Source organism: Grammomys surdaster, unplaced genomic scaffold (genome assembly GCF_004785775.1).
Source record: "Grammomys surdaster isolate TR1022 unplaced genomic scaffold, NIH_TR_1.0 130, whole genome shotgun sequence".
Lineage (NCBI taxonomy): Eukaryota > Metazoa > Chordata > Mammalia > Rodentia > Muridae > Grammomys > Grammomys surdaster.
The window spans coordinates 25036346-25062349 of NW_021604588.1; the positions used below are offsets into that span (position 1 = coordinate 25036346).

Genomic DNA, 26004 nt, shown 5'->3' on the forward strand with positions numbered 1-26004 from the left:
TGGTCCCTCAGGGGGAAGGGATGCCTCATCGCGGGCCCACCTTCCCCCATACCTGACTACACCTCTCCATAGACCATATTCCCCCCCCCCTTTATCTTTTTGTAAACACATCAGTGGTGAAAAACGTAAAACCTGGAATCTGGATTCATTTGGAGGGAAAACCTAAGTTATAAAAGTACCAAAGCTCATGTTCTCCAAGGAGTTCGTTGCTTCTGAATTTTACTTCAGATAGATGCCAGAAGTTCTTCAGATGACCAGGCTGCCTTTGTTTGCCAGGAACACAGCCAGTGCTGTAGCAATCACCACCATCAGCACCGGGAGCCATTGGCCACACTGCCGCTGTATGGAAGGAGGCGGAGACAGGAGAGAGCAGCCATGAGTTAGCTGGACACCATATGGGCAGGAATGGTCCCTTGGCATTTTAACCCAGTAGAAAAGCTCGCATTGGTGGCAGAAAGGACTTTTTTTTTTTTTTTCTCTTCAGTGTCTCCCTAACTTTTTGTCACTTCCACTGAGGTAAAAGCAGGTTACTAGTGGCCTACAGACTCATCTGACAGGGGACAGATATTTAAATGCTGGTATGAGTAATCGAAGGTGGAAAGTAACTCAGCAGAATAACATTCTATTCGTGTGCCTCAATACTTTTGCGGTTCTCCCCTGCCCTTGTCATTATGTTCACAATAAATCAAAAGAATACTCTTTCATTCCTGAACCAACACAGGCTGAGTATCCGTTTTCTGAAATGCTTGGGATTAGGAGGCATCCTAATTTTGTATTTTTTCTTCTTTTTTTTTTTCCCCAGTAGTATTTGTATAGACTTTACCATTTGAGCAAACATAATAAAAAAGACATCTTGAATCCAGAATATTTGAAATTATTTGAAGCTTTTGAGCATCGTGCTCCTGTATGCACGGTATGTTCTGGATGGAGAACATGTCAGGTTTCCACAACGAGGGTGCTTAATCTCCTGTCTTCTAGACCCTAGAGATGCATAAAAACGGGGTAGATAATAGACAGTGTTTCTTTCATGTTTGCTGTATCGTTGGCATAGTGTAAATAAAGTGGAATGGTACAGGATGACCAGACGTTGGTGTGGACTGATATATTTTATCTGTAACACTGGGCTTAAAAAGGAACTACCCCACTGTCATGTAGGGCTGTAGAGGAGGATGGCCCCTCTTACTCTGGGAGCTGGCTCCTGGCTGTGGCTCAGCACTTCTTGACAGTGATGTAGACAGGAGAGGTATTTCTCATTGAGGATGTCTAATTCCGAATACAGCTCTCTGCACTGAGCAGAACATAGTGAGGTGTCACCAATCCTCTTTTCAACAGAACTCTGGAAGAGACCGCCCTGAGTACCACACTCCTTCATTGTTCTAAGTGAACCATTCTTCCCCAATATTCTCAAAGATTTTAGTCTTCTTCCTGTCACAGTTTATTGAGAGTATATTGAGCTGTAAGATTGGTTATGATGCATATATTACGTTTTACATATAGGAACACTTTCAATGTTTTTACATTGTTGGTAGTGTGTGTGAGTGTGTGCACACACATGTCTGTGTATGTATGTATGTACACTAATATGCTGTGCATGTGTGGAAGTCAGAAGACAACTCTTAAGTCACTTCTCTCCTTCTACCATCTATATGGTAGGTTCCAGGGATTGAACTCAGGTCCTCGGGCTTGGCAGCAGGTGCTTTTCTTTACCTACTGAGCCGGCTTATTGGTTCCAATACATGTAAATGCTTTCATGTGACTTTGTGAAAGTACTTTGTATGTGGGCAAACTAAAAAAAAATAAATAAAAATAAAAAGTAAGTTCTTCACAAAAGACTTCGAAATAGTTGGAGGACCCGTCTCTCTTGGAATCTAGTTGCTTCTGCACACTTCCAAGGGTTTGTGAGTTTAGAAGAATGTTCCTAGGAAAGTGTTTGTTAAAAAAGATACAATGTAAAATAAAGCATGCTGATCCTTAGTATATGACAATACAAGAAGTGAATGTGTTTACCAGATATTTTTGTGTTCTGATTGACTTTCTAATAGGCTACCAATAGAGGTTGTTATAAGTTAGGAAGGAGAAAGGTTTCAAGTCAATCCAAGAATAAAAACATTTATAGAAGAAAATGAACACTTGTGGTCATCCAGTAACAATTTAAGCTTAGAGGTTCCTGCTTTCCAGTTGCCTCCTAGAAGGTTTCTCTGCCCCACTCCCACCCCACCCCAGTCTAGATGAACCCTCACAATCTGGATGAACACAACAGTCTGGACGAGCCCTCACTCTCTGGATGAGCGCTGTCAATCTAGATGAGCCCTCACACTCTGAGGTCACCTCCTCACCTCCTTTTCCTTGGCCCGGAGCTGAGATGTCTCTTTTTGTAGTTGGTCTCTGAGCTCCTCAATTTTCTCCTTTTCTGTACCCTCAGGCTTCAATTCATCAAGGGAGAGCTTTGGATTCCACACAGGCAAACCCTGATCTAAAAAAGCAGCCAGACTCTTTAGTGACAGTAAGGCCTTTGTCTGTGAGGGCCTGACACGTCATGTGAACCCTTAGCATGTGCAGAGCAGGGAGATGGTGTGTTTGTCTATAGCTTCACTGAATGGAGTAGAACATTCTGCATTAAATAACTCTGGTGTGCTGGCACAATGGCATCTGCATGCCATCAATCCCAGCAATTGGGAGGCAGAAGCAGGTGGATCACTATGAGTTCCAGGACACCTCACTATGTAGCCAGAGCTACATAGTGAGACCCTGTATGGAAAACAACAGAACAAACATAAGTGGCTTAGACACACAGCTGAAGTTTGGACCATTGAGGCAAGGTCGACATCTTATTTTTCTTTAACTTTGTCTTGATTTTCTTTGAATCTGATACTTTTTGTGAATGTTTATGAATTGAAATGGTTTTCATTAGTCATATAGTATCTAGTTTCTCATGTAGATTTGCTTAATGTTTCCTCTTTGCACCCTCATTTTATTTTTATTTTTTTTTATTTTTTTTTTTTGTTTTTTCAAGACAGGGTTTCTCTGTGTAGCCCTGGCTGTCCTGGAACTCACTCTGTAGACCAGGCTAGCCTTGAACTCAGAAATACGCCTGTTTCTGCCTCCCAAGTGCTGGGATTAAAGGCGTGTGCCACCACAGCCCGGCTTGCACCCTCATTTTAAAGTCTTGAAAATGGAAGTCATTTTAGACTTGTCTCTTCATACTGTAAAGCTGGTTTCTGGTACCTTGTAGCCCTAGTTTTACTGAAAACAGCACTGAACTCAAGTTCAGGGCTATTGCTTTAGTTCAGTTGTTAATTTACATGATCAGAGCTCTTTATGTTCTTACCCATGCTGTGAGGCCACACTCATTTCTACATTCTCCTGTATTACACCCAGTAGTGGGGAGAATAAGACAACAGACGGTGCTGTGGCTAGCTGAGGAGCTACTGGAGCCTCTCTGTGGCTGATGAGCCCTTAGCAAGCTTGGGCTCCAGAATGGTTAGGGTTAGAGGAAGAGGATTCTTTGTATACCGTATGGTTGGGTTGAGACGTTGGATGTGATGTGTAAAGTCAACTCTGTAAAAACTGACATGAAATCCTGAGTTCAAAATCAATTTATTGAAATGTTCAACAGAGACACATGTTTTCAGAGAAAGTAGAAACTCGTTCCCACAGTTTATATACCTCCCAGAGTAGGTAGCTGGCTGAAGTCTCCAGGCCAGTGATTGTTTCTCAGAACGTTTCCCCTACCTCCCTGACTTCACAGACTCAGAAGTGGGAGGGACCCCAAGAAGTCATGTAGTCCTTTCCCCAGCCTTAGGTAAAGAAAGAGCAACATTTAGTGGGAGGAAATTTGCTGACCTTTCTTTAAGAGTTTCTCCTGTTCTTGAAGTTGTAAGGATTGATTCTGAAGCAGACCTGTTGGGAGACAAAAGGAACTTGTCTGTCTGTGCTCACAGACTTACTGTAAAGATTCATTTCAGACATTGGCTTGGGGCCTCAGTTATAAAAGATTAGTTATCATCTGTTAGGGATGGAACAGTGCATTCCTCAGAAGTTTTGTATTGAAGTTTTAACCCCGTAATGTGAACTTCCTTGAGATGGAGTCTTTAAAAAGGCTTTTATGTTTAAAAGTGGTTAAACATAGGTCATTAAGATGAAACTTCAGGAACAGTTAACTATGGACTGAAAGATGTTTCCAGAGGACTGTGTTCTTAAACTTTGGGGTTTGCTTTTTTAACTGCCTCTCAGATTATATTTAGTAGTTTAAATTTCTTTGTTTTATTTCATTAAAGTATAAAAACTTCAGGTCTCATATTTATTTTCACTTGTTCTACTAATTATTTACAAGACACTTTTTGGTTGACATTTTATAAATGTGTGGTATATTAAATGTCTTTAATTTTTTTTGTTTTATTAAAATCACAATAACTTTGATTTGCTTTACTGGGATTTTTACATTTTATTTTAACCCCACCTTTTCCATGTCAGTGCATAGCACTTCAGTCCTTTGTATTCCCTTCTGTCGATTCAATAAACAGAGTGAGTAATTAAAAAAAAAAAAAAGATGAAACCTCAGCAAGATAACTGGTGATCTCAGAAAGGGGACATTTACACCCACACATGCTCCAGGGCAAGTGATGTAAAGACACTTGCCGGAGGCCTGGAGTGGACCTTACAGCAGAAGGCCCTGATCCTCTGGGCAGCGTGACTTTGGTCTGCAGCCTCCAGATCTGTGGAACAGCTCGGATTTTTGTCCACATCACCTAATCTGGTACTTCCTTACAAATAAACCATCCTTATGCCAGCTTCAGCTGTGGCTCTGAAGGAACACGTTCCCAGGTGACATTTTACCAAACGGTGATTAATTTTACCTTTAACCTGCTTCTTTTTTTCTCTATAGTAGTTTTTGTGACTTCACATACACTGATTTTTTTTTTTTAATGAAACACCTATCTCTGGACTTGTTTAGAATGGAAGTTTCTTAAGAAACTATTACTTTTGTTTGTTCGTATACTTCAGTGTCTATGGCTGGGATGCCCGACTCTTTGTGTATGGGATTGATGAATGCTTCTTTTCTGAACCACTCTAGTGAGAAAGATGTAAGTGACTTGTTCATTCCATAGAATGTATAAGAAAAGAACTACCTTAGAAAGCCTATACTGTAGCTGTCTTCAGACATACCAGAAGAAGGCATCAGATGCCATTATAGATGGTTGTGAGCCACCATGTGGTTCCTGGGAATTGAACTCAGGACCTCTAGAGGAGCAGCCAGTGCTCTTAACCACTGAGCCATCTCTCCAGCCCAGCTTGGAGGATTAATATGTGCATTTCCATTGTTGCCTAGATCCTTCTGTCCAACATTGTGATTAGGAGGACCTGTGTTTAGAATGCCAGCTCCAGGTAAAAAGCTGGCTGTGGCTGCCTGTTCCCATTACCCTAATGCTATCAGTTCTGGGGACAGAGAAAGGAAGATGGCTGGGGCTTGCTGGCTAGGCAGCCTCGCTGGAAAACAGTGACATACCCTTTCTTAAGGAACTAAGGCAGACAGTAATAGGGAAGATACTCAACACCCTCCAGCTCCCTTGTCTCTGCATCGTGCATGGGCTTGTGTGCACACATGCACACACACACACACACACACACACACACACACACACACACACAAATAGGAAACACAAGAACAGACACTAATGTATGACTTGGGAAAGAAACCATTTAACTCGTGGAGAGCTGTGCAGAAGACCCTCCCACACCCTTGCAGGAAGTGGCTCAGAAACAGGACACACTAGAGCCTGGATGGCTCAGTGCCTTCGAATGCCTTCTGTAATCAGCAGCAACAGGAACCGCCTGTGCAGGTTGAACCCTAAAAAGGAAACTTACTCTGTAGCTGTTGTATTCTGTTCACCAGGGCCTGTCTCTCCTCCTCTGACTTCCTTAGTTGATCTGAAAGTGAGAGAATACAAACGGAAATAGGAGAGCACCAGAGGCTGGAAATGAGAGCTAAGTCCTGTCCTCTGTGGCCTGGGAGTGTCAGGTGTCTTTCAGATCTGAAGGGAGGGGCCAGCATTCACATAGGAACATCATGAAGTTGTGTACACACCCTGGTGGGTCCTTTCAGCCCACACAGGCACAGCTAGGAGGCCTTCATCCTGCTTGTGTTCGTACTAACCTTTTTCTTTCAAATTAGGTATCTGGCCTTTGTGTGTGACTAGTATATTGTGCAGCTAAGGTCTGGCCCACAGGGACAAGCTGGAAGATAGACTATGCACAGTCCTCAGATGAAGCAAAGCTAATGTTCATTTTGGTTGATTGACATTTCCCTGCATTTCCCTCAGTGAAAAACGAAATCGTAGGGCCAAGCACAAATGAGGACCCAAGCCTCTCCTCACAGCCTCCTTCCTCTGTGCCCGTTCAGTTGTGGTTCTCATGACCCTATGACCTCAAAGACGACTAGTACCTTGTAGGTCCTGGGTCTCAGAGCTCCGCTGCTTTTGGTCTCCCTGCAGGCTCTCGAGTTTGGTCTGCAGCTCCTGGTGCTCATTTTCTAAAAGTCGCAGGGCCTGGCTTATCTGTGAGTCTCTGCTGTCTGCTCCCTGCAAAGAGGAGGGGGAGGAGCCACAGAGCAGCAGGTTAGTGTGCCTGGAGACAGAGCAGGTGCCGTGGAAAGGGACAGGATGTGGTAGAACTTAAGAGATGAGGTGTCAGGAGGTGGAAGCTTTCCCCTCCCCTTTGTTCTGCCCTATCCCCTATGTTTATGGCAGTGCTTCTGACTTGATACTTACAGGGGGGATGACTTGATGTCTTGACAGATCTCCGCACCAAGCCAGAACTTTTCTAAATGTTTTACTTGCTCTTTATTTTGGCATGATCAGTTTTTGAGGAAGAGGGGCAGCTAAGGCTGTTTTCATAAAGAATTAAGGTTTAAAAACTTCAAAATAGGCTGGTGAGATGGCTCAGCAGTTAAGAGCACTGACTACTCTTCTGGAGGTCATGAGTTCAAATCCCAGCAACCACATGGTGGCTCACAACCAACTGTAATGAGATCTGATGCTCTCATATGAGCGAACAGGGCCTGGAGTGAGTAGAGCTGGAGCAAGAGGGAGAGGGAAGGAACAGGAAAAAAAAATCCTCAAAACACTTTCCTAAGAACTGCCTTAGGCATGGCAGGAAGAAACTCGTAAAGTTAAGATGTGGATGTCGTGTTGTGGCCAGTAAGATTTGTGCCTCCAAACGTCTCATACCCTCTTCCATCAAGTATATTTTTTTCTTATTCTTGTTTGGGGGAAATTGTAAAGATTGGGACAGATCTTGAAAGTTTCAAACTAAGTATGCGAAACCTATGTGTTAACTGAAAATTTTGGGGAGCCTCATCTGAGGTGCCATAGGTGACTAGGGAAATTGGGTCTCCTCTCTGAGTTCTTTGATTTGTTAATAAAATAATTTAAGAACACATTGAGGAAACTTGTCTGTAACAGATGGAGACCACCACAGAAAACCATAGCCGATCAAAATGCATAACTGTGGAGCCTGGTCGCAATGAATAGAGCTTATAAAAACAACTCTATACTTGAGGCTCAGGGAACATTGCAAAAGAGGAGGCCGAAAGATCGTAAGGGCCAGAGGATCAGAGAGTTTGCTGTGAGATTGTGTCTCCTAGTAACGTCAACACCCATAAAGTCTCACCAACATGGCTGTCCAACTGTGAAGTTAAATGGAGGCCACCAGTGGGCATGCCATATGGGGGAGAGCCCATGGCCTCAACCCTCCACAGAGAATGGTAGGTAATTGAGGAAAGCTGGGAGCAGGAGAGGTGCTCTTCCTCAGGGAAGAACATACTAACTGGATGTCCAGGATCAAATGGTCAGCCCTGAAAACATTCATACAAGTAACATATGGACTCAACAGGTTATATTCAGGAATATATATGCATGCAATCACAATTGGTGAAAAAGAGGCTAGGAACGTGAAGGAGAGCTGGGAGGGAGGTAGGGGAGGGTTTGGAGGGAAGAAGAAGAAGGGAGAATGTAATTATAATCTTGAGAATAAAAATATCTAAGAAAGATTGTTGACATTAAAAATACTAAGAACAGATTCTGAAGAAGACTAAAAACAAAACAAAACAACCCCAAAACAGTAACAATGACGACAGAAGCAGAATGGGAATTCTGTGAATCTCAGCAGCTGCCTGGAGGTCAAAGGTGGACAAAAGGGAAAGAAAGCCATGCCTTTTGAGTTAGGGATGGAGGTTTGGTGGTTTGGCAAGCAGCCATATGGCAAAGGGGATAGAGAGTAACTTCAGAGAGAAAGCCCGGTATTCTGGAAGCACGCCTAGGCTTCGGCAAGTGCTAGGAAGAAAGAAGACACAAAGAAGAAAAGTTACGCTTTTCTGAGAAATTCGGAAGAATGGGCAGGCTTGTCCAAGTAGCATGGCCATGACGCTGTGAGTGACTACACCAGGGGCGGGCGTTCTAGAAAGGGAAAGTACATAAAGCACACTGAAAGAATAATTATTCTTCCTTCTTTGGCTTGGCTTAAGGTGAATTTGCCTTCCTGATGGGTGGTTCATTAGCCAGAAGATTGACTGTCCCAAGTGGATTGATTAATATGTTTTGGGGAGCTTAGGATGTTAGGCCTCCACCCAGGCCAGAGGAAACACATGTAAAGTAATTGCTAACCTGAGTCAAGGTTCATATGTACCAGAGACTATGCTACACACTTTCTGTGCCTATTCACATTTAACCCATGCAACAGAAGACCCTCAGAGGAAACAGGCTCATGGAGGTTAATTAGATTTTCTAAGGTGGCAGACTGAAAGTGTAGGAACTTTTGAGTATGCCAAGAATTTACTGTAATGTTGTGAAGAAGAAGGGAAGACGTGTTAGCACCTGTCAGTAAACCAGTAACATTTACTGTGTGCAAAGCAGTGGGCAGTTGTGCACTGGGTGCCCTGCTGGGATGGTGTCTGAATAGTGTGCAGTTGGTAGGCTGATCAACCAGATGAATGTTCCAACCCAGGCATTTTTGTCTTTCCAGTGGGTACTTAGTTCATTTGCATGGGCAGTGTAGGCATTCCCTCTAAGTACACACTTATAATTCAGAGCAAAACAGTGAGTCTGGTACTAAGTGGGCAGTGGATGAAGACTTGAAAGCTACTTGTTCCATGTATGTATCCAGCCTTTGCGGCCCAACCCAGGAGACCTCTTCCCCCTTCTGCCCCACTTCCTCTCCCACTCCCCGGGCCTGGTACCTGTAGTTTGGACTGAAGCACATGCAGTTGGCTCTCCAGCTCCCTGTGCCGGTCCCCTAGGGTCCTCCAGTCCTTCTTGAGAGCCTCGTACTGGCTCTTCCACTCCAGACACTTCTGCTCTGCCAAAGCCAGGGACAGCTGAGAGAGACCAGAGGAGAGAAGGTTCCCAAGGAGCAGAAGCTGAGAGAAAGGGAACACACTGAACTCCTGGAGTTCAGAATGCAGGATGAAGTTGAGGAGCAGGCTCCCTGCAGTGGTGGTTGGCCCCCTTGCTCTGGGGACTGCTCCCAGGGTCCCAGCCCCAGGAGCTACACAGCATCTCTACCTGCGCCGTCTGCAGCTGCTGCTCTGCAAGCATCTTCTCCTCCAGCACTCTGTGCAGCGAAGCCTTGGCCTTCTGCTCATAGCTGCTTCTCTGGTCCTCCATCTCCAGTAGTACCTTTTTCATCCCCCAGGGGGAGTGTTTCTGTAAATCAGAAGCAGTTCAACAAATACGCGTTGAACTATCTACCAGAAGGCAGGGATAGACACCTGTGAATACTGTAGGTCTCGTACTCAATGTAGAGAGATACCGGTCATGTGATGGGCCTTGTCGTCAGGCTGAAGCTGAGCAGAGGAGTCTCCCAGGCTGTCTGAGAGGTGCCTGCCATCAGTAGGGCACTTCCACCACAGCCTACCTCCCCATCCATTCGCCCAGTAGCCTCTGCTGTGCTCCAGAAGTAGAGAACACACCAATTCTGTTAAATCTCACTAACTCCTCTATCCTCAGCTCTGGTGGCTTGTTTGTTTAAGCATTGGCATATTTGCATTTATGAGAATGGGGCCCATGTTTTTGGAATTTCTGATAATTAGCCCCACCCCCTCCACTGCTCTGCTCTGTGGATGAGTCCCCCTCACGCCACTGGAAACAGTTTCCAAACACACTGCTGTTTAAAAGAAAATGGCCCCGGGGATCTGCAGACTTGGTGTTCTAAAAGAGTACATTTGCAGTAGATGTTTCCCCTGGTTTTAGGACTAAGGAAAACACCCCCAAATCAGATTTGCAGATCCATGAAGTGTTGATAGCCCTTGTTACCTCTCCTTTTTGCCTAGTAATTTCGGGGAAGGCGGGCAGCTTTTACAATCAATTCTACACCCATCTGGGTAAGTCCAGACAACGAAAGCTAAGGAGAGGGTCATTAACAATCATTTTGTCTCATCTTGGGATTGTCTGGACTTTTGTTTTTGTATCTGCAAGGGTGTTCTGCTTTTTAGGATTTTCATTAAAAGTCAAGCCCAACAGTGACTGGTTGAAGCCAAACATGGTGATGTCCCAGTTACTATAGCAATCACAGGTTAGCTTCATTTCCAATAGAAACATTAATAGACTATGTTGGCATAGTTGCTTCTATCTGTGACTCCAGTACTGGGGAGGCTGGTGGGAGGGTCACAAGTTCAAGGTCAGCCTAATAACTACACCTTTCTCAACAACAACCAAATTAAAGACTTGCGTTCCAGCTTTCGTGCTGGTCTCTTACAAGTTTGGTGGGCATATTTTAGCTAAGAGCCTGACAAAGCAGCTCACATCAAAGCCAAGCAAACACGTAGACCTGGAAACCTAGGGACTAGTGAGTGGTTTTCAGCTTCCTTATGTTGTGGTGAGCCCATCCATAAAATTACTTTTTTTGTTACTTCATAACCGTAATTTTGGTATAGCTATGATAAATGTAATGGACATATTTTTGGAGATAGAAGTTTGTCAGAGGGGTCATGACCTACAGGTTAAGAACCGCTGCTATAGACAGTATAAATTGTCCTCAGCTGTGTAGGAAACTGTTGATCCCTCTGGTGCCACATGAGAGAAGCCCACCCATTCCCTCCTTATGTTTCCTTCAATATTTTTTACATGCACCTGTGTGTGTGTGTGCGTGTGTGTGTGTATGTGTGTGTGTATGTGTGCGTGTGCATGTGTGTGTGTGTGCGTGTGTGTGTGTGTACTTGTCACATATACAGAGTGTATGTAGAGGTCAGAGACAACTTGTGAGGGAGATGCAGATCTTTCCTTCTACCATATGGATCCCAGGGATTGAACTCAGGTCGTCAGGCTTGGTGGCAAGCACCTACTAAGCCCTCTTGCTGGCCCCTGTTCTCCCACCTCCTTTATTGGTATCTCCGCCTGTCAGGGGAACTGATTGTCTTTTATTGTAACCTGGGACTAGGCCAAATCCAGCGATTACTGAAGCTGAACACTAACAGCACGTTCTTTAGGAGTTTTTCCTTCCTCAGGGTTTCTGCTAAAAAAACAAAAACAAAACCAAACAAACAAACCCCCTCCTTCCTGAGATGAAAACCGTTTTTGTGATTTTCTGTTAGAGCCTCTTTGTCTGTCCTCAGATTGGGGTCTCTGGAGACTGTATGGTGTGAATCTTCACCAGTGGCTTCTCCCTACACTTCCCGAGGAGCCAACAACTGTTTAGTGTCGGAATTCCTTCCAAGGGTACAAAGTCATGCATGGTAGGACAAAGAAGGGGCAGTTGGAGGTGGTTACATGCCAGTTAGGGACAACGTGACGCAGGCAAGCACAGTGAGGCAAGAGTTGGCATGCTACTCTCCATTTGGTAGCATTTCTAGAAGGCGGGGCTGAGAGTCAAACATTTTTAATTCTGTTGAAGTGAATGTGCTAGAAGTGTTCTCCGGAATGCTTACCTGCAGGCAGGTATAGAGCTGGTTTTCTAGGGATCTTAGTTTGCCTTTCAGTTTGTCTTCATTAAGCTGCCCCTAAAGTAAAGGATTCGATGGTGAGCTAAGGCAGAACAAACAGACAAGCAGATAAACGAACAATGCAAAGAGGCTAGCTACATCTCTCCAGCCCTGTTTCACAGCCAAAGCTTGGTGCTGTGGGCCTACCCCTCCAGGTGCAGAGGTGGCTAAGGTGTTCTGAAGGGAAGTCGGTCTTCTCTCTGCAGGTCAGGGGCGATCCAGACTGGCCTCACATCCTCTTTGTACCTTGAGTTCCTCTAACAAATGCCCCAAACATCAAAGAAGGAGAGAGAGAGAGAGAGAGAGAGAGAGAGAGAGAGAGAGAGAGAGAGAGAGAGAGAGAGAGTTCTAAACTGTCTCCCTATGGACCTGCTCTTGCTTTCCTTGCCTCCTTTCATCTTGGACCTGGACCTTTGTCTGTAAAGCACTGGCACACAGCTTTTGGTCTTTTCTCCTGGGAAGAATCTGTATTTGTTCCAGCTCCTTGTTAGTGGTTGAGTTGTGTTCACCTTCAGGTTTGTACGCTGCAGTGAGCTGCAGTACTCTATCTAGAATGGGAGCATATTTGGAGGTTGTGATGGTTTGAATGTGCTTGGCCCAGGGAGCTGCACTATTAGGAGGTGTGGCCCTGTTGGAGTAGGTGTGTCACTGTGGTCGTGGGCTTAAGACCCTTATCCTAGCTGTCTGGATGCCAGTATTCTGCTAGTACCCTCCAGTTGAAGATGTAGACCTCTCAGCTCCTCTTGCACCATGCCTGCCTGGATGCTGCCATGCTCCCACCTCGATGGTACTGGACTGAACCTCTGAACCTGTAAGCCAGCCATGATAAAATGTTGTCCTTATAAGAGTAGCCTTGGTCATGGTGACTGTTCACAGCAGTAAAACCTTAACTAAGACAGAGGTGCACTTTCAATGAAGTTAAATGCAGTCAGATTTAATTCTAGTCTAGTCTGATGGTGTTTTTCTAAAACAAGACCAGAACACCAGGATAAACTGGGGGAAGACAACAAAAGACAAGACGGATGTCAGCAACCCATGCAGCAGGAGATGGGAACAGGTGATACCTTGATTTCAGGACAGTGGGGCGGAGCTCTCTGTCATGGCAATCCTTTCATAACCACCGAGGGTTAGTTAGAGCCTCTCAGAATGCTCAACTCCCTTGTATATAAATGTGTACATGTATCTAAGGCGTATGCACATCTTCCAATATGCTTAAAATTGTCTCTGACTCACTCACAGTACACTGGAAATACCATATAAATGTCAGACTTGGGACTAATTGCAAGAAAGACAAGAAAAACAGGATTTTTTTCCCTTTCAGTTATTCTCAATCCAACATTGGTTGAATTGAGGCTTTGGAACCTGTGGCTCTAGAGGACTGACTACTGGTGTTTGTGTCCTTCCCTGTCTGGCAAGACTCCTGGGAAATTCTTTGAAAAATGAGAAATGGACCTACAGATATGAAGCAGAGTAGGTGTGGGCACAGGAAGGGGTAAGAGGGCTTCTGAGAAAGTCACAGAGGAATTCAGAAGCTGCGACAATCTACTGGTCTGTCCGTGCCCCACTCCGTGAGCCCCAGGTCCTAAGGTGCCTCATGGCACTTTAAGGTATCCCTTGATCTAACACCAAGCAGAGAAAGATGAGCGGAGGTGCAGCTCTGGTTTCTAGTCTTGTAGCATTTCAGCTGCTTTGTTGATCCTTGTACCTGTATACACGCCCTTTGCCAGCCTTGAGCTTTGTCCAGGGTGTATCTGTCTGGAGTAGCTGGGGTGCCAGTAATGAGAGTATGTTTCTTAGAGATAGGCCTGTGAGCAGTTAGTCTGTAATGGTTTTCATATTCTTTCTCTGACTTGTCCACCCAAGTCCTGAGGGACTCTTGGGGGACCTTTCTCCAGGCCTGGATGTTGTAGCTCCTGGCATCAAACCAACAAACACTTCCAGCCCTCATGGCTAAAAAGACAAGGGATGAGGGTGTCTAGGATGAGGTGGGCCTCTCTTTCTGAGAGTCAGGGTGCCCGGGAAGGCAGGAAGTGGTATTACACGGCTCCTGTTTTGATCTTATTTGTTTAATTCTTCTAACTGTATGGGTCAGGGGGAGCCCCCACCCTTGCTGCTTCCTGTGTTACTCAGCTGGGCCTTGCAAAAGCAAAAACCTTTGCCAAAAACAATTTTTTAAAGTGCCTCCTACTATTAATGTTTTTCTCAGCCCCGCATGTGGGAAAGAGCAGAGAGAAAGGGATTTGGCATTGACAATAACCACAGGGCTTGGGACCAATGAAAGAGGAGGACAAAGGCTTCCACTGTTCAGGCACAGGGGTAAGTGGTAGAACAGCTGCATTCCCCAGAGGGGCCTGTTCACTGTCAGTCTGGCGGCTTCGCACTAAGCTGGCCCCACCCCGCCCTACTCTGTGTTGGTCTTCCCACTAAGTGCATGCACTTTTCTTTGCCCAGACTCTACAGTGCAGAAGCCAGCCAAACCCACCAAGTTTAAAGATTGGCTCCTTACAGCTTGGAAGGAACATAAGCCCCAGATCGTGCCCTTGAAATGTCCTCTGGGCACCATCCTATTCTGTAGTATCATGTTCATTCAGTATTTTCCTCTTCCAAGTGTTTATGTATTTCAGCCAACCCCCAGATTATTTTTCCACTTATGTTGCAATACAAGACAATTTACAGTATCCCCTTTCAAGTAGGAATAGGGGCTGCCACCCAAGTCTAGGGCTTGAACAAAATCTCTTGTCCACAGCTCTGTCTTCCCAGACTCCCTAAGGCAAGCAGGAAAGTCCCAGCCAAGTTGCTGCAAATGGAGCACACGGTTTCCTGCCCCCAACTCTCCCCATGTTGCCATCAGTGTTAGAGCATCTGAGAGGCTCTAAGGTTACAGACCTTACCCCAGGATCCTGGAGCACCTTGGAAAGGCCAACCCTGGTGGAGGAAGGCAGCAAAGAGGCCACACACACATGGTGTTGGTCCAGGACTTCAGATCCTACTGCTGTTTGGTCCCCTGCCTCAGCTCTGTCTCCAGAAACACGACACCTCATCACAGAAGCCCCTTCTCATGGCTGCTCATCTCTCCCCTAACAGCTTGCATAGTGTGTGAAGCTCTCTGCGCTGTCATCTCAGGATCTCAGTTCTGCTTTGATCTTAAAGCCCTAGTGCTTGACTCCAGCTTCCTCCGCAGGTAGAGCTACTTTTGTGCTAGTGGTCAGACCCAGCTCTAGGTTCTTAGCAGTCCCTAGAGGTGTCTTCAGGGGCACTGATCCTGGAGTTCTTCTCTAGGTCTTGCCAGGAACAGACTTGCATGAGGATCTGGAGGCTCATACGTGGACCCGAGTGGAAAGGACAAAGTGGACACTGGGCTGAAGTCTGAGTCCCAGTTCTGATCTCATTCATTCAACTACTTTCCTTAAATCACCAAATGGGGCCACAGTCTGATGGCGTACTGATGCTTTCTCAGGAGGGGTGGGATTGGACATGTTTTGTTTTGGGAGACGCGAGGGTTCTCAAATGAACAGTTATGGATGACTTTTCTTAAATTCAGGAAGCTGGAGGCTTGGGGTGGGAGAAACAAGAGAAGTGTGTGAGACCTGGGAAGGGCAGGAAGATGGGAGAGAGGAACCGAGCTGGAGCCTGGGGTGAAATAGCACCCTCTGCCATGTTTATGATACAAATGGCTTAAAAAAAAAAAGAAGAAGACAGGGCCTCAACATATAGCCCAGGCTGGTCTGGAGTTTGGAAACCTCCTGTCTCAGAATCCTGAGATCTATACAAATAGCTCTTACAGTATCTGCCTCATTCCCACTAAGCACAATTGACCTGGGCTTTCTAGACTTCTCCAGGGCCCCACCCCTCACTCAGCTGGGCCTTTGATTAGAGAAGCTAGGAACACAAATCAGATCGTTCCTTTCAGTTGAGTTCTGTAGTGACCGAGCTCCTCCAAAGACAAACGGGTTGCTCAGGCTGGGGGTGGCATGCAGTCTCACGGGCCATTCCAAAACAAAATGTCTGCTGTGACACACATGCACACACATGTACAAATATGTACTTATGTGTTTGTGTGGCTTTTCATTAAATCTGAAGCAAACCTTAACAGAAAAGGTTCACGTCTCTTGTTGTGAAACTGTGAGAGAGGTCTTTGTGTGGTGCTGTTCAGACAGGGTCACTTCCTGTCTACTGCTTTGGGCTATACCCAGTGCTCTGCACACCTAGGCCTGTAAACATTCTAATTCCCTAAGTGTTTTTCTGCTCTTCCTCCTCATCAAGCTACTTCTGAACTGGTGAGCTCCAGCTCATCTGTAACGCCCAGCTGACATGGTCTCTTTGCTCAGAGCCTTCCTTACTCTACCTCAGGCAGAACCTCTGTCTTTCTGTGTCACACTGCACATACATTTGCAGCCCTGTCTCACTGGCATTGTCTGCTGGGACTCTTCCTTGCTGGACTGTGAGTCTATCAAGGCAAGGGCTCTATTTCTTTTTGTTCCTGAAGCCCCGGCATAGAGTTGAAAGTCACTAAGTATCTGCTGAAGGGGTGCATGAGATGAGCTCAATTTAGCTCAGTACCGGAAACCACCTCACATGCCCAGCTGCCCTGACTCAGGCTCCTGCTCTGCCAGTAGAAATGACTTGGCAACCGGAGGCCTGACCTGAGAGACTCCTGACTCCAGGTCCAGTGACTGGCTTGCAGGGTGGGAGTGGTGGTCTTCTGTGTCACTGCAAACTTCCTCGAGTATTTTGTAACTTCCTGTTTCACTTCTTTAAGCATAAAGCTTCCTACCAGTGAGGTGAATGGGGGCCTGAGAGGCTGACATTCTCCTTTAACACGCTTGCTGCCTTAGGCTTTGGTGGCACCAATGTCCTTATCATCTGCTCAATACATGAGCTCCCAGAGACTCTTTCAAGGGATCCACAAGGTCTCTCTCCCTTTTGAGCACGTGTCTCCGTGACACTGAATGCTTTCAAATACTTCAGCTAAAAGAGTGAATCTCAGGAGGTTGAATTCAGGAGCAAATAGAGTTTAGTTGTCTTTCGTTCAGCTAGATATTATAAATGTCTACTGTAAGTGCCGCTTCTCTGTTTTTATCCTTTTGAAAACAAGAGTTCTTCATTAAAATACATAACTTGAGTGAGCAAATGATGCTTGACTGTTGTCATTTCAAAACTGATATTTCTGAATTTCTGTCTTAATTTTTAACAAGGTAAGTTTTGATGTGGTATAAATCCAAAGTTCTTTGGAATTTTCAGTTAAAAATTAGCATAAAGAATCCTGATGTCGGGGCTGGAGAGGTGACTCAGCAGTTAAGAGCACTGACTGCTCTTCCCAGAGGTCCAGAGAGAATTTAATTCCCAGCAACCACATGGTGGCTCACAACCATCTGTAATGGCATCTGATGCCCTCTTCTGGTGTGTCTGAAGACAGCTACAGTGCACTCACATACATAAGATAAATAAACCTCTTTTAGAGACAACATCCTCGGCTCCCTTCTCTGGAGTTGTCTGTTCCCTCCTGTTGTCTGCTCTACCCTGGAAGTGTTTCATTTTTTACCATGTCTTTGTATTATTTTGGCACATGTTTCATTTTCAAAACTCTGAATTTTAGGAACTATGAAACTTCCTAAAGAGCAAATTCCTAGTACTTGTTAGCAGGAACATGGCCTTCAACTATCTAGAGAACGAACAGACCATCATTAGAGACGTGAACTTAGGGTTTTATGACTTGGGCAAGGCCTTGTGGCCTGTTACAGCAAACAGAAAATTAGACTAGATCACCCGTTACGACTTCTCTATTCTGGCCCCCATTTCCAGGCTGAGTATTGTCACAGGCTTGTGTGACTTGTGTGAACCTTGGTATGGATCTTCGATGGTTAGGTTTGATTGTTGGCTTGATGACATTTAGAATCACACTGAAGACAAACCCCTGTGTGTGTCTGCACGGGAGCTTCTACATCACAGAGGTGGTTAGAGCCACCTGCGAAGGGGCTGTCCCTTCCATGGACTGGGCTTCCCGATGGAAGGGGCTGTCCCATTACATGGGCTGGATCTCCAGATGGAAAGAAAAAGTAAGGACAGCCAGCTGAACACCAGCCTTTCTCTTTTGACTTCTTATCTATGGAAGGAATGTGACCAGTTGCCTCACAGTCTCCTGCTGCCATGACCCTCCTTCCCGCCACGATGGATCATACTCTAGAACCATAAACCAAAACTGGCCCTTTCTTGGAAGTTGCCTTTGTCGGGTGTTTCGATGCATCAACAACAAAGGTAACTAAAAAACACAGAATCTCATGTGAGAGCCCTTGAGTTTGACAATACTCAGTAACAACATTACATAGGCATTTCCTTCTTGTCTTTCCACAGGTTTAAAGGCAGGCCTCTGTCTCCTTTTGTTTCTGGGTCTTCCCTAGGTATACACTCACTGTGACCCTTTTGACCTCTGCATCTGAGTATCTCCACCTTTGCCTCTTCCCAGTGAGACAGCCCTTCCCTTGTTAGATGGTATGCTAAGAGGAATGCGGTGGGCATGCGCAGAAGCCTGCGTACTTGTCTGAAGGTTTTACTCTTACCTTCCAAGAGCTGTCAGAGGCCCGGATCAGGGCAGGCAGGAGGTCCTGGAGAATCACCATTTTCTGTTTCAGGATCAGCTCCCTTTGTAAGGCTTCCTAGAGGGAAATGCAAAAGGGAAGATTATCCTGGAGGTAGAGTCGGTGGAGAGCCGACAGTGTGTGTGTGTGTGTGACCATGATACTTACTTTGAGGTATTCAGAGAGTTGAATGATATCCTAGTGAGAGAGATGAAAGAGATTCAGGAGGACTTTGGTGCAGAACCAGCTTGCATGTAACAGATCTCCTTTGCCTTGACTCTCACAGGGTCCGTCTGGCCCCACATCTATGCTCAGGACCATCTGACCATCCTGGAAGAAGGTATCCCTCCACCCCATCCTGAGTTTATTGCAGAATCCCTGAATAGTAGCGCTTAGGTGCTGTCTGAGCCAGATCTCTCCAAATGAGGGTCCTCTTACCTTGTCTAGCACAGCAACTCCGCAGCTGGGAAGAAAAGAAAAACATGACAGTGGGTCAAAGAATGAAACCTGTGAGCGGGCAGGATCTCAGCTGCCTCTGGCATCCCTGCTGAAGTGATATAATAGTGTGGGTAGGGCTTTTTCCTTCTCGTTTGGGGTGGGCTCCTCTTGGTGTGTCCAGTGGACTTGTTCCAAGTAAACATGTGGGCGGAGAGAGGAGGTATGAAGCTTTGGGGTCAGGAACACAGAAGGAACTCACTTGGTTTGCTGACTGGCATCATTCTTCCTTGTTGGCCACGCCTCTTCTGCCTTTGTCTGGGTACCTGAGAGATAGGATGATTCAGCATCCAGGGAAGGAGGGAGGACGAGGGGAGGGATGGGGGAGCTGGACTACCATTGCAGGTGTCAGGGCTGTGCTCTCACCCCTGTGGTGTCTGTGTGGCTTCTTGATGTCAGAGTCCTGTGGTGGAAAGGCTCTCCCATGGGAAGCATGGTGGTCATCCAGATCCCTCCGGATGCCTGAGGAGGAATGATGTAAGGCTGGGGAAACCTCAGAGCTTATCCCTGTTTCCTGGAAAGCAAATGAAGGATGAAGGATGCTGAATGCCACCATGAAGGGCCTCTTAAGTTTTCCAGACAACTGCAGAAAGAAGGACCAGAGGCAGGGGATGTAGCTCAGTGCTAGTGGACTTGCCAGACATGAATAAGGTCCTTGGCTCCATCCTCAGCGTGGAAAAAAAAAAGGCAGAATGGAATCACATCTGTGCGCACTGAGCAGTTTTCCTGAAACTCACATGTTGAAATTCTAACAGTGTTGGGAAATGGAGCCTTTGGGAAATACTTATGTCTGAGTGTAGGGCCCTGATGAATGAGGTTAGTGCCGTACCAGAAGGGCCATGCAGGAGCGTGCCCCTCTGCCTGCTTTCTCCTACTAGTGGACACAGTTCGTGACCATCTGCACACAGTGGGAGTATCTTCATCAGATTCCACACACCCTGGAACCTTGAGCTTGGGCTTGAACTTGACAAATGATGAGAAACACCTTTCTGTGTGTAAGCTGTCCTGTGGGTGGTAACCTGTCATGGCAGTCCATATGATATTTTCCACCTAGAAAACCACTTGTTCTTCCTGGTCCTGGACATGGAGAATGTCTTTCCTTGACCAGACAAGGGGCCAGTCTTCCTTCACTCAGCCATGTGCTGATTTAGTGGAAGAAGTGGTCAGAGACTTGGCAGTAGTCAGACATGGCCTTTTCTAGGCCTCTGGCTCCTGCCTATCAAAGAGGGCCTAGACTGGCTGCCTGCCTCTCCTTAGGAGCCACAAGACCTTTGAGCTTTCCCACTGAAAGAAGACAGAGTAGTGAACTTGTTGGGAGGATGGGATAGTGGTGATCACAGGTTAGTCTAATTAATCTTTTCTCCTACAAAATAAAAGAGCACTAAAAGCCAAGAAATATCTATGGGATTCCATCATGGGCTGACCTGATAACCGTGGGCAGGAAGTTATTTCACTGTTTTCTGTTCTATCCTTCATACCCTGGCCCCCTCGCTCAGGCCATTCAGAGGCCTTGTTACCCTGCAAGCAGGCAGCTAGTTCTTTTTCAGTTATGTCCCAGGATGGTTGTTCTGGGCAGCTGTGTGGCAGCCTCATGAAGAGGCCAGAGAGACAGTGCAGTCAGTGAAGTTCTTGTCTTGTAACCATGAAGCTCAGAACCCATGTTTTGTTTTGTTTAAAAAGCCAGGCTGGTGGTGATTGCTTGTAATCTCATTGCCAAGGAGGTGGAGCCAGGCATCTAGATCCCTTGCTGAACACCCAGGATAGCCTACTGGTGAGCACCAGGCTAATGAGAGACCCAGGGTCAAAAAGCAAGGAATGATACCTGGAGTAGACCTTTAGATTTCACATATAAATTCATGTGTATCCACATAAACACCTATAGACATGGACACACACACACACACACATATGCACATATGCACACACACATGTACACACACATATGCACACATGCACACACACATGTACACACACATACGCACACATGCACACACATATGTACACACACATGTACACACACATGCACACACACGCACACATGCACGTGCACATGCACGCACACACATACACCCCCCCCCACACACACACATGCTATATGAAGTACCTATTCTTGGTATGTACGACAGCACCCAGTGTTACATGAACCCGTTCCTCTCCTCAGTTGCTGACAGTATAGAAGAATAACACAGGGCCTGCTGTTGTGAACACTGTTCCTCCTAGGCCATGGTAATGGGCTTTCTATGTACTGATGCAATATTAACCATGCAGACCCAAGAGAGCAGAGGTGTCCTGACTTGCCAGGGAAGGCTTCCCTGATCAGATGAGGCTTCAGTTCGGCAAAGCTGTTAGAAATGAAGTGTCACAAGAGAAAGAGTGGATATGAAACCTTACTGGAGAGTAAGAGAGAGAGAGAGAGAGAGAGAGAGAGAGAGAGATATTAAAGAACTGGGGATGTGGCCCAGTGGCTCAGTGGGCTGAGAGCTCGGCTACCAACCATAAGGCCTTCAGCATCGAGAGAACTAAAGGAAAGCTGCATGGAAGAAATCTGCTAATTACGGTATACCTGTAATTCAAGAAGGATAATGAATTTGAAGCCATCTTGGAATACATAGCAAGGCCCTACCTCAGGGGAAAAAAAAGAAGATCTTATATAAGTTATTGGCTTGAAATTGTTTGTACAATTATTTCCTTTCTCCCAATAGGCAGATGTAGCCCCCTCCTCTTCAAAAGGAGTTAAGACAAGACACCACAGACTCTCTGAAAGAGCACTGGTTGATGGTTAAAGGAAGTCTGACTGAACGCTGAGGAAGAGATTAATGGAAATCAATTGTTAGTGACGGTCATCCCTTGTAGCTTGCAGACCCCCAGCCCTGGGCCTGGGGCAGCGCTATCTCAAACATATCGCACCTGCTGTCCGGGGAAACAGGTCCTGTTGGCACCAGGCAAGGACTCCTCGAGGAGAGACACTTGGCCTGTTCTTCCATCTGTCTTGCTGGAGGGCCTTTGCTCCCTGACTTGGCCTTTCTTCTCTTCGTCCAGGTTTCTCCTTTTGAGGAACTGTAGCTGCCGAGCTCTCTGAAGCTGTTCCTTGTATTGGGTCCTCAGCACCTTCCCAGGCTGGCGGCAAGTGGTCTCATTGCGGCGGCGGCGGCGGCTCTCTCGGGTCTCCTGACGTCTCTCACACTTGGCCTCATAGCTCTCGGCCCACCGAGCCAAGCCAGGGGAGGACCTGGAGTCTGAGCTGATCATGGTGGCCTCCCGAGCACCTGTCGTGCTTGGCTTACTTTCCTTGAACAGCTGCTTGGATCTGCCAGATGCCAAGAGGGAGGAGTCAGAAGATGGGCTGAAAACTGACCGCTATCTCCCTGGGTCAGGGTGGAAGGAATATGGGGCTCCATCCATGTGTGTTGAGAACCCAGGGTCGGGACTCCCGGGCTTGATCCTGCATGAACTGGTGCAATCCAGTAAGGCCAGGTTTCCACTTTTCTCTAGCACTAATCTCCTAAAGTGGTCGGTTATCTCTGGAATCCCTTCTTCCTTGAGTAGATGCCTCTAAGTGAGGGAACGTGAAGAAGAAGTGACAGTAGCCATAAAGAGCCTACAGCCATGTGGGTGGCTTATAGAACTGTGGGCAGCCTGACCCACTTTATCTCCCAGTCTAAAAAGGAAAGATGATGTCATCTTTACTGTCTCTTGCTAAGTGACACTTCTTGAGACCTAGAAGGGTAGCCACAACCCCTCAGGAGGTGACCAGGTTTGTGACTGGTACTTTCTGCTCCGCTCCTAGCTCTCAGCAGCCATTTTGTGGCTCTGGACTGGCATGACCTAGGGAAGCCTGCCCTGATTCCTCCATCACCACCCCAATCCTTCCTCTTTGTCATCTACTGTGTATCTAGTGCTGGGCTCTGACTCTCAGCTGCTGATCAAGTTAGTCTGTTAGCTGAGAACCTCCAAGATGCTTGGTGTTGGTTCATTTCAGAGAATCTGGCTCAGGGACTCAGAGAGGAGGCTCTACTCCCTTAAGATCACCTCCCTGCCAGGCTCAGTCTGGTCCTCAAATCTGCCATCTAAACTAGCAAATGTGTGGGGTGCTCTCAACAGGAGTCCTACAAATCGCAAGAAACAAGAAGAGAAACCTGTATAATGGAAAGTCCCCAAGTAACAGTTTTCAGGACAGGCCACCTTGGATGCCCCTCTAGGTGGCCTTGTCTGGCATCCATTTAGTGCCCAAACCCTCATCTTCACCCACCTGCTGAGGATTTGGCTAGTCTTATTTTGGGCTCTGGCAGCCTGGTGGAATCAGGGCTGGACTCAGATGAGCTACACCCTATCATCAGAGATTGTACCCTGCCTCCTGTGCCCTCTGGAGTCAGACTGTGGTGATGGAGGAAGATCCTAGTCACAGCTGCTGCCTCTTCTCTATGCCCAGATTATCCCACTGCCCAGGAATTCAGATCCCGGGTGGTCTTGCAGACACTGGCCAGTTCTGACCCCTCATGCCTGTGTATAGGCTGCACAGACTCTGCAGGAAGAGAGGCCCCTGAGTTTCTTCTTGGGACTTCGATCCCTATCCTGGCATGGACAGAATCCTGTGCAGGGTTCCTGCTCGTCCTCTGGTCGCAATACTCATTCACAAGCCTGTGGCTGGCCAGTCTCACTCTCTGGAGGGTTCTTATGTGGCCAAGTCCTATATGCTTTTAATTACCTGACTCTAGAGGGCTGGGGGACACTCCCTGCCTTGGGCAGAGTCTTCCCCAAGGACTGCGAGACTGTGACGTGCTAAGTGTTTGCCTTTCCCTCAGGCTTCGTCCCACTCTCATTCTGTGGGGCTACCTCAATTTGCCACATGTCACCCTGTTTATTTAATTACGTAGAAAAGGAGCCAAAAAGCCTACTCATGTTCTGTCATAAATGAATGTATGGAAGAGACTTGGAATTACACACATGTGCACCTTCAAGCCACGGCACCCAACTATTCTGTCTTCTCTGAAGGAGGGCAACCTTTGCTTTGGGGTCAGACTGACTCACTTCCAGGTTGTCAATACCCACCAAACAGGTATGGGGGGGGGGAGTTGTTAAGCCTCAGCGTTCTCATTTATGATATGGGGCTAAAACTTCCCTTGAAAGGGCATGGGCATTAAAAGACAACACGCAGTACCCATACCATATACCTAGCACATGGCATATGATAAATGGCAGCTTTTTAAAAATAATAGATAGTTGTCATGGCTGGTGCTGGATCTGGAAGACTTGGTGCTATGAATCAAATGCCCCAGGCAAAGCCAGACTCTAGGTTCTGAGAATGTTTGCTTTTGCCTTTTGATTCCCCTCCTCCCTTCTCTCAGTTCTGAACAGGGCTTGTAGTTCCATCTTGGAATAATTTTACTGCTGTGGTTCCTGTGGTGTCTGAGTTTGGGTTAAAAGGACCAAGCACTTCTCTGTGGTCTGGATGCAATCATCAACTTGATTAGGTCGGACAGAAAGACAAAGGAGGTAGGTGAAGAAAGGAGACACCATTATAAATTATGAGGGCTTCATACTAGAGGGAGCTCCTTGGGTTGTAGATCCTCTTGCCCTCCAGATGAGGAGAAGAAAGGTCTGAAGGGTTGAGGGCAGGCCTGTGATGATATCTCTTCCTGTTCTCCGTCTAGCTTGTCGGTAGGTCCACTGAAATTATGGCCGTTTTACTCTCTGCATCATTAGGACTTGACAGTTAGGAAGTTGCAATAGGAACGGCACCCTAGAGAGAAGAGTATCTCTAGACGCATAGCCTGCTACACCTGCTGGGCTTTGGCACTTGTATGGAACCACACAGCCTTCTAGGATGGTGAGGTCATCCTGGCTAGCTTAAACACAAGAAGGCTTGTGGAAGGTCTGATGGACAGGGGCAGGCTATAGGAAAAAGGAACCGGTCCTGTAGTTCAGAGAAAGGTCACAAGGCCACTGCCTAGGATTTCTGTGGTCTCTGAGGTACCCCTTGCCAACATGAAAGGACCTAGTTAGAGCTAGGAGGACAGGCTGGCATTGGCTAGGGAAGGCTCTCCTTCCTGCACAGGAAGACAGCACTGCACTGCCCCTCACCCACAGGCGTGTTCTGGCTTTCCACATTTTTGCACCTACCCCCTGGCTGTGTACGTAGAGGAAGTGATGGATGGCTTCCTACATGGATCTGACCTGCTTAGTTCAGCATTCTCAGTGATAGCTGAAGGAGAAGGGCATTGAAGGGATTGGGAAAGGTCATCTAATTCATGTTACAGATGTTGAGCACACCAACACCAAGCCATGGGACTCACACCTAATCTAAACCAACAGACGGAGTGGAGTTGGCAGCCATACCCTGTGGTTGCCTGAGGACTTCCGCACAGGACCCTTTTTTGATTGTAGAAACCGTAGCAAGAAAGTCCTACCACCTGGTGCTATGCAGGAGGCTGGCAAGGCAGAGGATCGTCTGCCCCACCCTAAGTCAACAGACCCAAACCTGGATCCCAAAGCATCTTCCTCCACCGTTACCTCGGATCCCAGGTTCTGTGTCAAGTGTTTCAGGAGAGCCTTCAGCCCTCTCCAGGTCTCACTGGTCTCAGACGGCTGAGGGAGCTGTCAAGCCGAGGTTCTAAGCCTCCTCACCATTTTCTTCTTATACTGACGTTCTCATTGCACACAGCCTGCTGAAACAGGAAATGCAAGCCACAGTGCTCACAAACCTCAGTTCCTCTCCTTGCCTTTAGCAATTTGAGAGGGCCCCTGCCCCCTTGAGGCCTCCAGGGCTGGTGAGGAAGTCCACCCAGGCACCCACTCTCCAACTACCTGATTGGTCTGCTCTCCGGCAGTTTCAGCCCAGTATTCATTTCCTGTGGTTGGCGTTGTAGCTCAGTAGGTAGAACACATGTTTGCCTAGCAAGCACAAAGCCCTGGATTCCATCTCCAACATGAAAAGCCAGATCTGAAGCCCCAACATTCAGAAAG

At 46.7% G+C, this 26004-nt stretch overlaps 1 protein-coding gene across 2 annotated transcripts; it reads right to left on the reverse strand.

Annotated features, from left to right (window-relative positions):
• Positions 1-202: 202 nt before the first annotated feature.
• Traf3ip3 (TRAF3 interacting protein 3) lies at positions 203-25775 on the reverse strand. 2 transcript variants are annotated; one of them, XM_028761251.1, is made up of 16 exons: positions 25552-25775; positions 21949-22348; positions 19408-19555; positions 19244-19307; positions 18985-19009; positions 18715-18744; positions 18529-18624; positions 11918-11989; positions 9558-9698; positions 9233-9370; positions 6443-6578; positions 5866-5928; positions 3844-3900; positions 2337-2473; positions 1184-1288; positions 203-339 (listed from the first exon to the last, which is right to left on the reverse strand). In XM_028761251.1, exons 2-16 carry the CDS (start codon positions 22288-22290, stop codon positions 247-249), a joined length of 1647 nt encoding a protein of 548 aa, XP_028617084.1. In that variant the 5' UTR covers positions 22291-22348; positions 25552-25775; the 3' UTR covers positions 203-246. The 2 variants fall into 2 exon arrangements, with proteins under 2 accessions (XP_028617084.1, XP_028617075.1); XM_028761242.1 differs by lacking the exon at positions 1184-1288.
• Positions 25776-26004: the final 229 nt, after the last annotated feature.